This window comes from Saccostrea cucullata, unplaced genomic scaffold (genome assembly GCF_032062105.1).
Source record: "Saccostrea cucullata isolate Sc308-1 unplaced genomic scaffold, CSIRO_AGI_Scuc_v1 ctg2135, whole genome shotgun sequence".
In the NCBI taxonomy this organism is placed as follows: domain Eukaryota; kingdom Metazoa; phylum Mollusca; class Bivalvia; order Ostreida; family Ostreidae; genus Saccostrea; species Saccostrea cuccullata.
The window spans coordinates 1,985-17,500 of NW_026941106.1; the positions used below are offsets into that span (position 1 = coordinate 1,985).

The window sequence follows — 15,516 nt, forward strand, 5'->3', positions numbered from 1 at the left end:
TTAAAAAATGATCTTTTAAAAATAACTTTGGATAACAACAATGTTATGAGCCATTTCAACAAATGAAGACCTGATTTTCAAAACGCAATCATCGGACTTTAAACGACTTTTTAAAAATTATTTTGGCTCAGTTTACCATGTATTGACGTAACTGGGTTTCCCTTATTATATATGAGTAGACCCTTTTCTTGTTTGTATTGATCTTGCACACATTTGGATGTTATACAAATTTCGGTGAAATCCAATCAACCGTGCTTTCGTTTTAAATTCTGTTATAAAAACATGCTCATCATGCATATACTTAGTTGAAGGACAGATTCTCAAATGATATATTAAATTCTGATTGAACGTTTAAGTAATTTGTGAATTTTTACCTGCATTTTATGCCAGCAAAATGATAATAATCGATTTAACACTCGCAATATCTCTTATGTTTGTTCTTGGGGTCTCATGCAAAGAGTTAAAAACTCGCTCGGAATTAAATAATCTTTACAATTCAAAAGTAATCAAGGCAGACTACGTGGTAAGGTAAGCTCTTTCTTAAGCTATGTCACTCGTGAAATGAGCTATAAAAAGGATTTTTGAGAGGTATTTGTTAAATTATTATTCATTAAATATGACAAAATATCCCGAATGGGGTATAAATTTGCAGTGCAAAAATTGAAAATCTTTATGGTGGCAATAAATATCATAAATCCGCATGAAAACACTTAAAGAGGAATAACTTTTGGTAAGCAAGATTTTCTGCAACGCTAAAGTTTGTAAGATAGATCCCCAAGAAGTTAAGGAACTTCCGAGGGATCAATCTCCTAAACAATGAGCATACAGGAAAACTTGTCAACCAAAAATTATTCCTTTTTATTACTCATTGAATATGATTCACAATTGCAAGTTTTAGGTCAGTGTATATCTTACTGTGCAACAGTACAAATAACTTGTCCATTTTGCAATTAAATTTTCACTCTTATGACAGTCACTTTTGTCTTCAACTTATTTTATCAGATGTAATCATTGTAATAATTATAATCTTCTTTTATTAAGATACTTTGAATGATATGTATTATTAAACAATCACAACAATTAATGCGCATAAATTATTGTGTTACCTTTTACACTAGAAAGTATTATATTATTTGGATGTTAAATCTACATTGAATTAAATGATTGCAAAATGTAGGAAGGAATCGAGAGTTAGTGTGCGTATTTCTTTAACGTATATAGAAACCACTTTGCGGTGTTTGAATTGTAAGGGAGTTTTGAAGCAAGGTGTTCTGATGAAATTTGCCTTGATAACGGACGAGTGACATGCCTTAAATATTTTTTAAAAAGATTATACTAAAGTTAATTGCTCAAGAGAAATTACTTTATCAGAAACTAACTTGCCTCTCAAGGTTCCACAAAAGATTCGTTTTAAATATTGTTATTTATTTGTGATTTTGTTCTTTTCAAAGATTCCATTATCAAGATTCAAAAATGCAATAGCAATAGTCAATACAGCATCAGAGAAATCTTCGGTCGTGGATCCCTGGCAACGTTTTGTATTTCATTTTCACTTAGTGTTCTATAAGTTCAGGATTGGTGCGCTGTGAAAATTGTCCGCCTTGCCGTCCTACAGCGACACCCTTTAAGAAAATCAAATCTTGACAACATAACAAGAAGGATATGGAAATAACGAACAGTATTTAATCTCAGAGTCCATTAAACAAAATACAAAATAAGAGCAGAGCAAACACAGACCTTCGAAACATCAGAGGTGGGATCAGGTTCCATGGAGGAGTGAGCATCCTCTGCCGACCGGTCACACTCGCCGTGTGCTCCTTGTCATGATCAGGAAATAACGGAAAAAATCCGTCGTCAAGTCATTTTATAAATAATGGACTAACAATTGGTATGAAAAACGTCAGTAAGCATTTGACTCAATGATAAATTGTTTTTGCTGTAGAGCATACAAGAAGCCAAATGACCATAACAGACACCTTAGTATAAAATAACAATCCATAGAAGATCCATGGGGAAAGAAAGTAACTGATAGACTAAGGTTTGTTGCCCAAAAGCAGGAGAAATAGGATAATCAAGATAATCGATATGCTGGTATTTAGTCTAATATTCATTAACAAATTATAAATTCAGTTTTAATTTGTACCCAATATTAGACATTTTTTTCTATAAGTTATATTTTTGTTTAATGGTCTTATCCTACCCTCGTATGCCATGATTTAAACAACTTTGAATGAACACTACCGTAAATCACTTTGTATTTGCAAGAATTTTATTTTCGTGCAATTATGCGAGAAAATGTGCTCGCGAAAAAATGTCATTCTAATGTTCGTTAGCATTCCTAAAGATGTTACATGAAGCAATTACCACAATTCTTGAATGTTTTATCTTGCTTATATATAAAAAGTCAATGACTATTTAGCAAAAAATAAGGTGTCGGGAAAATTTATAAAAAAAAGATTCTGTAATGACCAATCGTGGCTTTGCTGTTCTTGAGAAGAAGATCTTAAAATGATCTATATATTCACTAAAACTGTGATCACCTGTTGAGTGCCCTTCTCACCCCAAAGGCTCTTGTTTGGATCAAATTTGAATTAATATTACCCAATTATGCTTTCATATAAGAAAAATCATATCTTTGTTTTTGTTTTTTTTTTCTTAAAAGAAGTTTTTAAAAATCTTTCCTACTTATTCATATGTAAATCTTTGATCAACCATTGTGGCCTTACCCTATCCCTAGAGTCATGATTAGAACAATCTGGAAAGTTTGCTACCTGAGGATGCTTCCATGTAAATATAACCAATCATGAATTTGCTGTTTTTGAGAAAAGGATTTTTTCAATATTTTTCCAGTGATTTAGTATTCCATAGTAAAACTTTCATTGCCCATTGTGGCCATAGTCTAATCCCAAGGTTCATGATTTGACTTAAATCAACACTACCTGATGATATTTCATCACAAGTTCCATATTCCTTGGCCCATTGGTTCTGGAGAAGATTTCTCCAATGTATTCCCATGTAAAACTTTGATTGTCCATTGTGGTTAAACCTTAACCTTACCCTGGGGTCACGGTTCGAACAAATTTAGATTCACACAAACTGAGGATGCTTCCATATGACTTTTAAATTTCTTGGTATGATGGTTCTGGAGCAGAACTTTAAAAAAAAAAGATTTTTCTTAAATATTCATATGTAATAATATTATTTGTCCTTTGTGAACTTAATCTACCCCTGGGGGTTATGATTTAACAAACTTGAATCTTCACAACTTGTGGATGCTTCCATAAAAGTTTCATCGTGCCTGGTCCAGCTCTTGAGAAGATGATTCTCAAAAAGATGCCAACAATTTTTCACTTATTCAGAATTATCTCCCCTTGAAAGAAGGCGTTACCCTAAATTTGAACGAAAAAAAAATGAAATAACCCTTAGCAAAGGTTACTCTTGTAAGTTTTGTGAAAATGGCCCCAGTGGTTCTTGGGAAGAAGTCAAAAAGTGACAATTCTATGCACGAGGCACATTCTTCATGACAACAGATAGAAATTCACCTAATTGACTTACGAGACCAAAAAATGTCACATACTACTGAAATAATAATAATGAAATCTTTACACTCAGGCCCATAAATTCATTTGGAAGTAGCAGCTCTGGCAAATCTAGCAGCCGCAGTTCATTGTTGACAGGGATGAATACAAACTTTGACTATTACCCACGCCATGCAGGAGTTGTCGTTACCGTAGAGAACGGAGACCGATGGTTGATACACAAGGGAAAGGAATTTGCAAAGCAAGATGCACCCTCCACCGTCATAAGAGATGCTAGCTACATGTCCTCTAAGTAAGTTATTCATACATAATACATTTTTACCTTGCATTTTAAAGTCCTCCAAACACTTACAATTTAATGAGGTTGTTTAAACCTCTATACACAAGTATTTTTGATGGTGTAGATCCACACATTGATTCTAATAGCAATTTAACCTTCTTAGAGAAAAAATATTTACTCATGAAAACTAACTTTACACATTTACAGATGGAGTCAGCTCGAATCTAAGTCGCTCAAGGACTCTGGACTCACACTGAATACATTTATGAAGAATGGCCTGGTATCAAAACCCTACAAAGTCATCGGAGCCAATTGCCAGACAGCAGCAAACGGAATGTGGAAACTAGTGGAGGACTGTAAATCGTAAAAAAGTAACTTTCTTAAGACACTCCCAACAAAAAAAAAATGTAAGATATCAAAGATAAGCAAGAATTTGGTTTTCTTCCTTGTTTTTATAAAGAAAAAATACATGTGTGCGTTAAAAAAATATTGAAAAAAAAAATTCCACAGAAGAGTTCCTTAGGTAACCGATTTGGAAAAACACATCTTTATGTAAAAAAAAAAAAGCCAATATTTCTAACAAACCGTAAAAACAGGTGTGTTATACACAAGAGATCTTTCTGAAGTAAATGGAAGATTAGAAGACATTTCATAGTTTTTGGCTCACCTGAGAAAAAGGCTTAAATGATCTTTTCTGATCACATTTTTGTAACGTTGAATTTTCACAAGGGTTGAAAATTGACCTGGGGGGTCTTTTTCAACGTTGAATAGTGAGACCAAAAGTCTTGCATTTTGACCCTAGTCGGTTAAAAACTGAGCCGGATCGTGGAATTTTGAACATGAAACCGGCTCTAAATTAAACAGCAGTAAAAGACATATTTATGACTTGGTTTTTACAACTGTGATTTAATCCATAGACGTCGGAAAGGGGGAGGTTATCGGAATGCTTACCCTCTCCCCCCATGTTTTTGCAAAAGACATGTTATAGGCATTGAAGAAAGTGAAATTGGTTTACCCGCCTCCTTCAACATGCACGTTACAGTGCAGACAAACAATGAAGAGTAAGTGGTTAGTGCTTTGAAAAAAATAAGAAATTGGATCCTCCATCCCCCCTCCCCATAGGATTTTCGGGTTTGGACTACTAGTTTGGACAAGGGACAATTATTTTTTGGTTCTTGACAATTTATTTCAGATTTCATTTTTTTTTTCAATTACCCCCCCCCCCCCACACACACACACTTTCAATTTGCTTCCGACACCAATGCAATCAATACACAATTAATTCAGTAATTCAGTTATATTATTAGAATAAAATATTTACAAAAGATTTCAAAGATTACAATATTACATGTAGTTTAAAATTGCAATATTTCGTGTAATATTTATTTGAAAAGAAGTGCATTTGTATATGTAAATCATGAATATTGGTGTGCATAGTTAAACAATATAAAATTTACTTTAGAAATTTGTTCATCTAAATATAATTTAATTTCACTTGTATCAAGCAATTTCATCGACTGAATCATTCAGAGGAACATATAACATTTTGTGTAACATAACTTGCCTACGTCACAATAAGTTACGTCAAAAACGTATTATTCCGCTTGACGTTACTTTTAAAATATTGCTCAATTTGAGGCCTTTTTCCAGAGGAAATATTGTCTTATTGTCTACACTGAAATTAAATTATAAGGAATGAAGCTAATTTCAACTTATGTTATCCGATATAACATAACTTGGGGCAGTTTACTCTTTCTTATAAACCGCTTCGCGGTTTATAAAGCGTAAACTGCCCCAAGTTATGTTATATCGGATAACATAAGTTGAAATTAGCTTCATTCTTTAATTATCTAAATTTGCTTTTTACTAAGAACACTTCATTAATTTTATTATTAAAATTCTTTATATTAATTAGTATCAGGGAAATGGTGAGAGTTTAACGCATGATGCACGTACTTTTTAATGCTTATTCAGTTATGCACAACAAACATAAAAGGTTTAGTGATCTTTTATGCATGTTTAATCAAACAGTTTAAAAATGTACCTCACAAAAGTAGGGGTAAAAAAGGGGGGTAGGTGGGTATCTATCCTTTTGGGGATCAAAACCATATATATTTTGGATAAATACCATGTATATTTGAAGAATGTGTGTTTTTTGTGTTTGTGACTGGAATATTTCTCCATTTTTATAGTTTTTTTTTATCAAAAATGTTTGCCTTAGATGCACAGTCCTGACTTTCAGTGTTATCTTATTTTTGTAATAAAGTAGCCAAAATATATATTCCATGACCTTCCCCCCATCTCACATTTTCGACTTCTTCTCAAGAACCATTTGGCATATTTCAACCAAACTTTTCACAAAGCAATCTTCGATGAAGAGAATTCAAGTTTGTTCAGGCCCTCATTCAAGGGGAGATAATTGGGAATTTATGAAAATTTGGTGGCATGTTTCAAAACTCTTCTTCTCAATAACCGTTGTGCCAGAAAAGATGAAACTTATTGGGAAACATCCTCAGGTAGTGTAGTCAAATTTATTCAAATCATGACCTCAAGGGGTAGGGCGGAACAAAAATGGCTGAGCAAAGTTTTACATAGAAATATATAGAATTTATATCTAAAATTCTTTTAAAATCTTCTTCTCAAGAATTAGAAGCCATTATTGATCATTTTTATATAGAATCATCCTCAGGTAGTGTAGATTCAAGTTTGTTAAAATCATGACCCCCCTGGGGTATGGCGGGGCCACAATGGCCGACTAAATTTTTACATAGAAATAAATAGGAAAATTCTTTTAAAAGCTTCTTCTCAAGAATAACAAAGACATAATTGATCATATTTATATTGAAGCATCCTCAGATAGTGAAGATTCAAGTTTGTTAAAATCATGACCCCTTGGGGTAGGGCTGGGCCACAATTGCCGATCAATTTTTTTTACATAGATATATGTAGGAAAATTCTTTAAAAATTTTCTTCTCAAGAAAACCAAAGGCATGATTTGTCATGAGATACTTTTGGATTTAAACTTTTCCAAATAACACCAATTTCTACTTTTTCCTAGTTCCAGTGATCAGGTCAGCGATGTGGCCAAAGGACCTCTTGTTAGAAAAAAGATAAAAGAAATATATTCCTTTAAAATGTCGTTATGAAATCAGTGTTTAGTAAATATAGATTTTGAATGTAGAAAAGCTCATTTTGTCAACATTAAAGAATGTCACTCTTTTCTTATCTTATGTAAATATTTATGGTAATATTAAGAAAGAGAAATTCTCCTTTTTCTACGCCATATTGAGAGCAAACAAAAATTTCTCCAGGTTTGTAGATATTTTCGCTTAGTTTTACTAACTCTATAACTCTATGATAACCTTTATGATTTCAGAAACCGAATGTTTAGCATGACATAAATTTGAGCCTTCTGGTCTACTTGAATATATTTTTCACAAAATTGATATATCATTTATGTTCAATTTTCAATGTGTTTTTCGTTTCTTTTTAGTAGTGGAATCCATAAAAAGAGAATTTGGGATCATCTAAGCTGAATATTCTTGAAGCATCTAAAGTAGGAAGATGAAGATTCATACTTAAATCGTTTTCTTTTAATTTGTACCGAAGAAATAGAAAAGAAACAATGCTTTATAAACATACTCAATGTTTTACTATACGAAGTAGAATACTTCTACTGTAAAGGTTATGCTAAAAAGGACATCAATATGTTTATCATTACTAAATTTTTAATTGCAGACTTTTACAAAGCCTTTCAGAAACTGTTTCCTGTTTTTTTTTAATTTTATAATAATACATCCTGACTTCTCTTTTTGATACATTGACAAATCGGATATACCAAGATTTTAGGTTAGAAATGATTTTTTTCTAGGAAAAAAGGATATTTAAACAAAGCATGAAAGGGGTCAACACACTTTATAGTACATACTCAGTACCCCCATTCCCACCCCATTTCATCTTTAAAGATAAATTAATTTCCATGTATATCTCAGGCAGATAATTCAGAGTTGTCTTTCTTTCCATGCCCTCTAAGTTAAAGCAAACGATATTCAGACTTGGATGTAATTGCATATTTTATACAATTGCGTATACATATGAGTTTGTTTAGGTGTATGGGATTGAGGTCATCATTGAATTTTAACTACACATTAAAAAGTCTATACACTAGAATGTTCTTTCCCTTTATATATTACGAAAAAAAAATCATATTTTTACTTTCATGATGTACATCTTTAAAAAAGTGTTTATTTTGCATTACAATATACAAAGTCGCTGTTCATTTACTATCGACACAACGACAAGCCCTTTTGTTTAGAACAATTTTTCTTATTGTATAAAAATGTACGTTATAAAGTTTGTGTTTCATATTCAGAAGAACTTGGATTTAATTCTACAAGTGGTAATCCTACTTATACATATACTTCTCTTTCTAAGGAAGAAATTCTTCAAAATCACCTGTCAGTTTTGAATACTTTTAATATTCCACAGAGCCAAAATGAATTTGAACTACCTTATATATATTGGATTCCGAAACTTCATAAGAATCCTTACAAACAAAGATACATTGCAGGTTCCAGTAAATGTTCAACCAAGCCTCTTTCGTTACTTCTCACTAAAATATTGACAGTAGTGAAGGAAAAACTTCAAGAGTACTGTACAACTATATATTCAAGAAGTGGTGTAAATCAGATGTGGATACTTAAAAATTCTAAAGAACTTTTGGACAATTTGAAATCACAAGACTTTACAAAAATCAACAGCATAAAAACTTACGATTTTTCAACTTTATACACAACTATTCCCCACGACAAATTAAAATCCAGGCTTTTTGATATCATTGACAGCTGCTTCTTCAACAAGAATGGAACTCGTAAGTTTACTTACCTCGTCATTGGTCATTTGAAAAATTATTTTGTTAAAACAGATTCTGATTGCACACACAAGTACTCTGAAGTTGACATCAAGAAGATGCTTGAGTTTCTGATTGACAATATCTATGTGGTTTTTGGAGACCAGGTATTCCAACAATCTATTGGAATTCCCATGGGTACAAATTGCGCTCCGTTATTAGCAGACTTATTTTTATATTCATATGAAGCAGAATTTATGCAAAATCTTTTGCGTGAAAAGAAGAAAACACTTGCTGTGGCCTTCAACTCGACATTTAGATATATCGACGACGTATTGTCAATTAATAATGATAATTTCCATTCCTACGTCGACACGATATATCCTGGTGAGCTTGAGATAAAAGATACCACAGTGTCCGACACTTCTGCTTCATACTTGGATATTTTACTTGAAAAAGACACTAATGGTAATCTAACAACCAAGCTATATGATAAACGTGATGACTTTAACTTTTCTATCGTCAACTTCCCTTATTTATGCAGCAATATACCTTCATCACCTGCATACGGAGTATTTATATCTCAGTTGATTCGATACGCAAGAGCATGCTCTACGTATGAACAATTTCTAAAACGAGGTAAATTATTGACAAGCAAGTTGATGAAACAAGAATATCAACAGTCTCGTTTAAAGTCATCATTTCGTAAATTCTATGGTCGATACAATGACCTTGTCAGCAAATACAATTTATCATTGAATGAAATGCTGACTGACTTTTTCATACCAATTGTTAGTCCATTATTTATACACTGAATTGACCACGGATTTTTTCCGTTATTTCCTGATTATGACAACGAGCACACGGCGGGTGTGACCGGTCGGCAGGGGATGCTCACTCCTCCATGGCACCTGATCCCACCTCTGATGTTTCGGAGGTCCGTGTTTGCTCTGCTCTTATTTTGTATATTTGTTTAATGGACGTTGAGATTGAATACTGTTCGTTATTTCCATATCCTTCATTCATAAAGTCAAATTATATGTTTAATGAAAGTAATATACATGTTGCCTGATTCTAAACAAGGACACTAGGGGTATGCTACCCTCCTCTTTATTTTTCGCCTGGCTTGCTGAAAGCAAAGCCCTGGTTTTAGGCTTTATGATCGACTTAGTTACTATAAATAGAAAATGTAAACAAAGAGTCAAACAGCGTTCAAGAAAAAAACTTCCTATATACAAAGTAGTTTTTTTAATTGTGAGAAAACTAGCATTAACAACTTCTCGTTTTAAATTCATTGTCCACGTTAAAATCGCGAAATTAAACATTTTTACGTATAACGCCAAATCGTACACTTTTTGTAACTTCTAGGCCATTATCGTTTTTAACCACAAATAATCGTGAGCGTGATCCGATTGATGCGCATGAAAATATTCATATTCGAACTACTTTTGATAGCCGTCATCTGTTGACTGCAATAGAAGAAAATGGGTTTGCTAGTATTCTGTAATAAACATATTTTATTTATTTTTGACATACTATTTCTCTAGGACTGAAAGAATATCATCAAATACAGCGTAGATTCATGTACGATTTTAAATGTTGATTCCATAATAATAAATTCCGATCGGGCGCGTGTGCCGCAATCATGAATTGTTTGCAAATATATGTTCTGACAAAAGGCCTTGATCCCACTGATATCCTTTAGTCGTGATTTGCGATATTAATCATATTTTTACTATTATCAATTTCATTAAATGAATTAATACCAGTTACACTTTCCTTCATTTTTTTCTCTGAACAAAATTAGTTATATCGTAGATCTAGATCCATGTCATTTCATAATTGATGCTAGAAGTGGGTATACTCATAGAGTAAATTGTTAGTAAGCATGCGTTTTGGCAATGATCGAAGCAAAATATCTTTATTTATTTTGTATTTGAACAAACATTAAGAGTGACAAGAATAGTAGCATTGATTATATATTATTGTGCAACATTTCGAACACCATATAAATTACAAAATGGCAAACATTCTGAGTATATGTTTATGTTGGTTTATGGATTGTCTTGGAATTGAACATTTCAAAACTGACCAATACAATTAATTTTACTTGGAGTTGAAGAAATTTATACAATAAGAACACAACAAAATTACAACGGGAGATTGAATTTTCTTGGAGATGAACAATTTGAAAGATATAAGATCTCTTGGAGTGTGAATATTCTTGGAGTGGAACATTTCAAAATCAAATTAATTTGGAGTTGAACTAACATGTATGTATAAGAAATCGATAAAAGAAAAATTCATCATGTTGAAATTAATGTATATCGAAAGTTTTTGAAAATTACATGAAAGGTGTTCCAGGTACTGTAGACTTGAAAGTAATTTCTATAAACTTTGTTAGTATTTACATGTGACAATACAAACAAGGATATATTAAACTCCTTCTTGATGATAATCAGTTCCTTAGCCTTTTTGTGTTGCAGAACCATAAACACTGACAGTAGAGAAAAAAAGTGGGAATTTATTGTTTTAAAATAATTATTGACTAACATGATTTCTCTTTGATTATTGTAATTATTATTTTATAAATAAGTGTTTTATCAGTACCTTAGCCTTTTTGTGTTGCAGAACTATAAACACTGACAGTAGAGAAAAAAGTGGGAATGTAATTATTTGAAAATAATTATTGACTAACATGATTTCTCTTTCATTATTGTGATTATTACTGTTACTGATTATTACTATATCTGTTGTAAATGTGTCCAGGGGCCCCCCCCCCCCCCCAGTTTGAAATTTTTGTATGTAAAATTTATGTGTCCAACATCTCTTATTTGTAAGAACTGTTCAGATTCCGAAAAAAGGACCAAAAAGACCAAAGGACCTTGCCTTAGGCCTACTTAGGTTTTCAGTACAACCTCCTGGTCCTCTGCCGTCTACTGCCCCCCCCCCCCCCTTGTTACGAAATTCCTGCATCCGCCGCTACTGAAACTCCCTTGGCAAACATTGAATATAAAACCAGAGGACAAGAATAATCTCAACTTTGAAAACCTGCATTCAAGAATGACATTTCCTTAAGGGCATTTCACCTTGGTATGGGGTTTAAAATTCTCAGCTGATTCGATACGCTAAAAACAATTTCTTAAACGAGGTATGCTATTGACAAATAAGTTGATAAAACAAGAATATCAGCAGTCGTGTTTAAAGTTTTGAATTTGAAAAATTTATGGTCGATACAATGACCTTGTAAGTAAATACAATCTATCATTAAGTCAAATTATGACTTAAATTTTTCAAATTAATTGTTAAAAAATTATTTACACACTTAATTGAAAACGGGTTTGTATCTTACTTCCCGATCCTTATACATGGAGCACATGGTGCGTGTAATTGGTCGGATCTTACCTCTGATGTTTCATGTTTGCTTTGCTTCAAAATAGTAAGGTTAAATGAACTTTTGACCTTGAGTACTGTTGGTTATCGCAAAATATTTTATAAATCAGTGAAGTTTGCAATATAAATGTTAAATCAATCAAGTGTGTTGTTAGGTTTTGTTGCTAGATCACATGTCATGATTTTTTAAATGGTTAACAGATGTGTAAGTCTCTGTGGTGTATTTTTAATTTGAAATTCACTTGAATATATATCGAAAAGATATATGGAGGGTGGTCCCTTAAATGATAATACGTCACTAAAAATTATAGATATCTAGTTGACGACAAGCAAGCATTTTCTATCTTCTTCACATGTTTAAGATTTTGTTAAGCTTCCATTTTATAAAAAAATAAAAACAAAATGGGTATGCTGATAACAGAGAGCAATTTGTATCCATTGGAATTCCTTTATATCTTTGAAATACCTGATTTCGAAATGTTGAAAACAGACGGTTGTATGTCCTCCTTTTCTATAGTAAATCATTTAGTAAATGATATAGTTGAAAGGTAAAAAAGACTGTTAATAAATAAAACCAGTGTTTCCTTAATTTGATAAGTGACATGATGTTAGATACTGGGAATTCTAAATATGACCTATCTGGGATGTACTTTAGTACTACGCTGTGTTGTACTAGTGACAATGCTCCGAGTGGAGACTGTGGATGTTTACATAAAGGGGGCTGATGGTATAATAGCTGCCATAGAGCCTTCCTCAACGGAATTATATCGCTACAGATGGCTATTTCCATGGTATCCACCGATTCAATATAGGAGAGATATAATAGCAACGGCAGTGATGGTCAAACGTGTGTAGAGAAAAACACATTGTGTATACAACAATAAGCTGGATATTTCAAAACCTAAGATTTGTACAGAAGGAAAGTTTGCTTTCTGACAAACTTGGGACGTGCTGCTTGAATCCTGAGTTAAGCATGATTTTACGAAAAATCATATGTATAAAATTCAAAACATAGGGTAATTTTTCGTGCGAATGTAAGGAATAATTATTTTACTGAAAGGACAGTGGGATTCTAACTTTTTAGGCAAAATATATGTTTTTCAACTATATTATTTACTCAAAGAAAGTATAAAACCCCCGGATATTGTTGTTCTGTTACCTTTTTCTTAAGGAAAATTTCGCTATGAAAAGAAGTCACGTGATGCCGTGGCGGCGGTGCACGTCTTTGCGTTAAAAACTCTTATCTGTTTGCAATAGTTTATAACAGTTTATGTTTATCAGGTGTTTTGGTAATTTATCAATCTTAATTTTCTTTAAAAAATCTAAATTTCCCGTGAAATGACTTCCTTAATGCTTCCTTAACATACCCGCAATGTCTTTGGATTGATAAATGTTCTGTTCTCATATATTAGAGATACAGTTATTTGGACATATGATATTAATATTTCTTCACTTAGGGCAGTTATATTAGTTTAAGAGTTGTTGTAATATGTGCTTTATAAATACGATTAATTTCATCACAAAATGTATTGGTAACGATCCTCTAAAAACTAATGTCCAAATAACTGTATCTCACTTCCATTCTCAATGACCGTGTAGTGTAGGGCAGCGTTGTGAGAATTCCATCGGCATCGAAAGCAAGTTTTTTAACTTGCCTAGATAGCCGAGCGGTCTAACGCGCTGTTCCTGTACTGATAGGAGGCAGATTCCGTAGGTCGAGAGTTCAACCCCGGCCTTGGGCCGGAAGTGAGTATCCTTGTAAAAGTGAATTTCTCTGTGCTTTCTATATTAATATTTCTTCACTTAGGCCAGTTATATTAATTTAAGAGTTGTTGTAATCTGTGCTTAATATATATATATATATATATATATCCAAACTCTCTTTTTGTCAATACAATAAAAAGCTTTAAAACACTTTTCAAAATATTTCAACCGTGTTACCGGCCTTCTTCAGTCGTGTTTATTTAAGGTAGATCGCGGGTTTACTGTCTGCCTGAAAACATAGGCTAAAAATTTGTCAGCTTACTCCTCTCGTTTGAAATTTTTCTTTCTGAATTTTTTTTGAGATTCGTCTGCGTGGTTAGATTGTAATCATAATTCAAATGCGCTAATGTTGATGAAGACAGATGACGCTTTTTCAATGAAATATATAGTAAAATGTCCCTTTTCTGTCGGTATACGCATTTCAAAACCGTAATCATAAAATTAAAACGAAGCAGACGAATTTTATATTACTCGATACAATAAATGTGAAGTAAATTTAGAATCGATTTATTGAAAAAAATTAGTATGTGTTCTCGCTCAATTTCTTGCAAAAAAACTTTAAAGTTTTAGAATTTGTCATCAGAAGTGTTATATTTTCATCACGACGTTATATTACGTTGGTGCGACGTCATTATTTTCGTATGCCTGCATGACTCGAAAAAAAATTCAATTAATCAACAATTCACTCAAAATAAAACAAGCAATCCGTGAATTCAATTTCCCGATATAATCATAGTCATAGTTAACCGTAATAAAAGTAAGGCTAGGGTGCAGAAAGAAAATTATAACAAGTGTACATGGACGTAAGAAAGAAGAAACATCTTACCGGATTTGAGAACATTTTCAAACATATTTGTCATAAATTTTTATCTGTTAATAAAATAGACCCAATTTTAAATCGGAAATATTGCAGTTGAATGAAAATAGCTTTATAAACTACGTTGTATACATTTATACTTCATAGAATGAATTACTTTTGTCTATCCCTGAATTAAAAGACTTCCGATTTCCCTTCAAAATGTCGTAAAGGAAATTTCTTGTCATTACTTTTCCGATATTTAGAATACTATAGAAAGCATACAGTATACTATAGAAAACAGGTATTAATACTTTAGAAAAAATTACTACCACATGCTCGAGTCCCCTCAATTAAAATGCCTGATACCTCCCCCTCCTTTTTTATGCCTGTCGAGGACTTTTTGGTTGTTTATAATACCCCAACTGAAAATATATACGAGTAGCTGTGCCCATAATTGAATTTATAGGGCATACATATTTATACCCCCCGCTTGAAAAGCGGGAGGGTATATAGTAATCGTTAATTCCGTCCGTCTGTACGTCTGTCCGTCCGTCCGTCTGTTACGCTTTGGGGTACCCATCTCTTATCCGCAACTCCTCTCATACCACTGAATGAAATTTGATGAAACTTTCACAGAATCTTTATTACATATTGCCATTGTGCACCTCCTATTTTACTTTTTGATCTGACATATATTTTGGATTTTCCAGAGCAAAACATGGACACTGCCATTTAATTCATATGGGAGGCGGGGGGTATCATTTAGTGAGCTCATTGCTCACAGTACCTCTAGTTTAGTTGGTGATATTTTATTTTGTGATGTTACCTAAATCATGAACGTCTCTCCTGTTGATAGTGATCTAATTTAACCCCCCCCCCCAACACCCCAAAA

General features: G+C 32.7%; 1 protein-coding gene and 1 long non-coding RNA gene across 2 annotated transcripts in view; one reads left to right on the top strand and one right to left on the bottom strand.

The window, feature by feature from the left end:
- Positions 1–291: 291 nt before the first annotated feature.
- Positions 292–4,186, top strand: LOC134257216 (uncharacterized). Its single transcript, XM_062739858.1, has 3 exons — positions 292–528; positions 3,613–3,831; positions 4,027–4,186. The coding sequence occupies exons 1-3, from the start codon at positions 395–397 to the stop codon at positions 4,184–4,186; spliced, it is 513 nt and encodes a 170-aa protein (XP_062595842.1). The 5' UTR covers positions 292–394.
- Positions 4,187–14,424: 10,238 nt separating this feature from the next.
- The window catches only part of LOC134257212 (uncharacterized), an 18,470-nt gene continuing 17,378 nt past the window's right edge, over positions 14,425–15,516 (bottom strand). The window contains exon 2 of the long non-coding RNA XR_009989874.1: positions 14,425–14,999. This is a non-coding gene — a long non-coding RNA (uncharacterized LOC134257212). The remainder of the gene's footprint in view (positions 15,000–15,516) is intronic.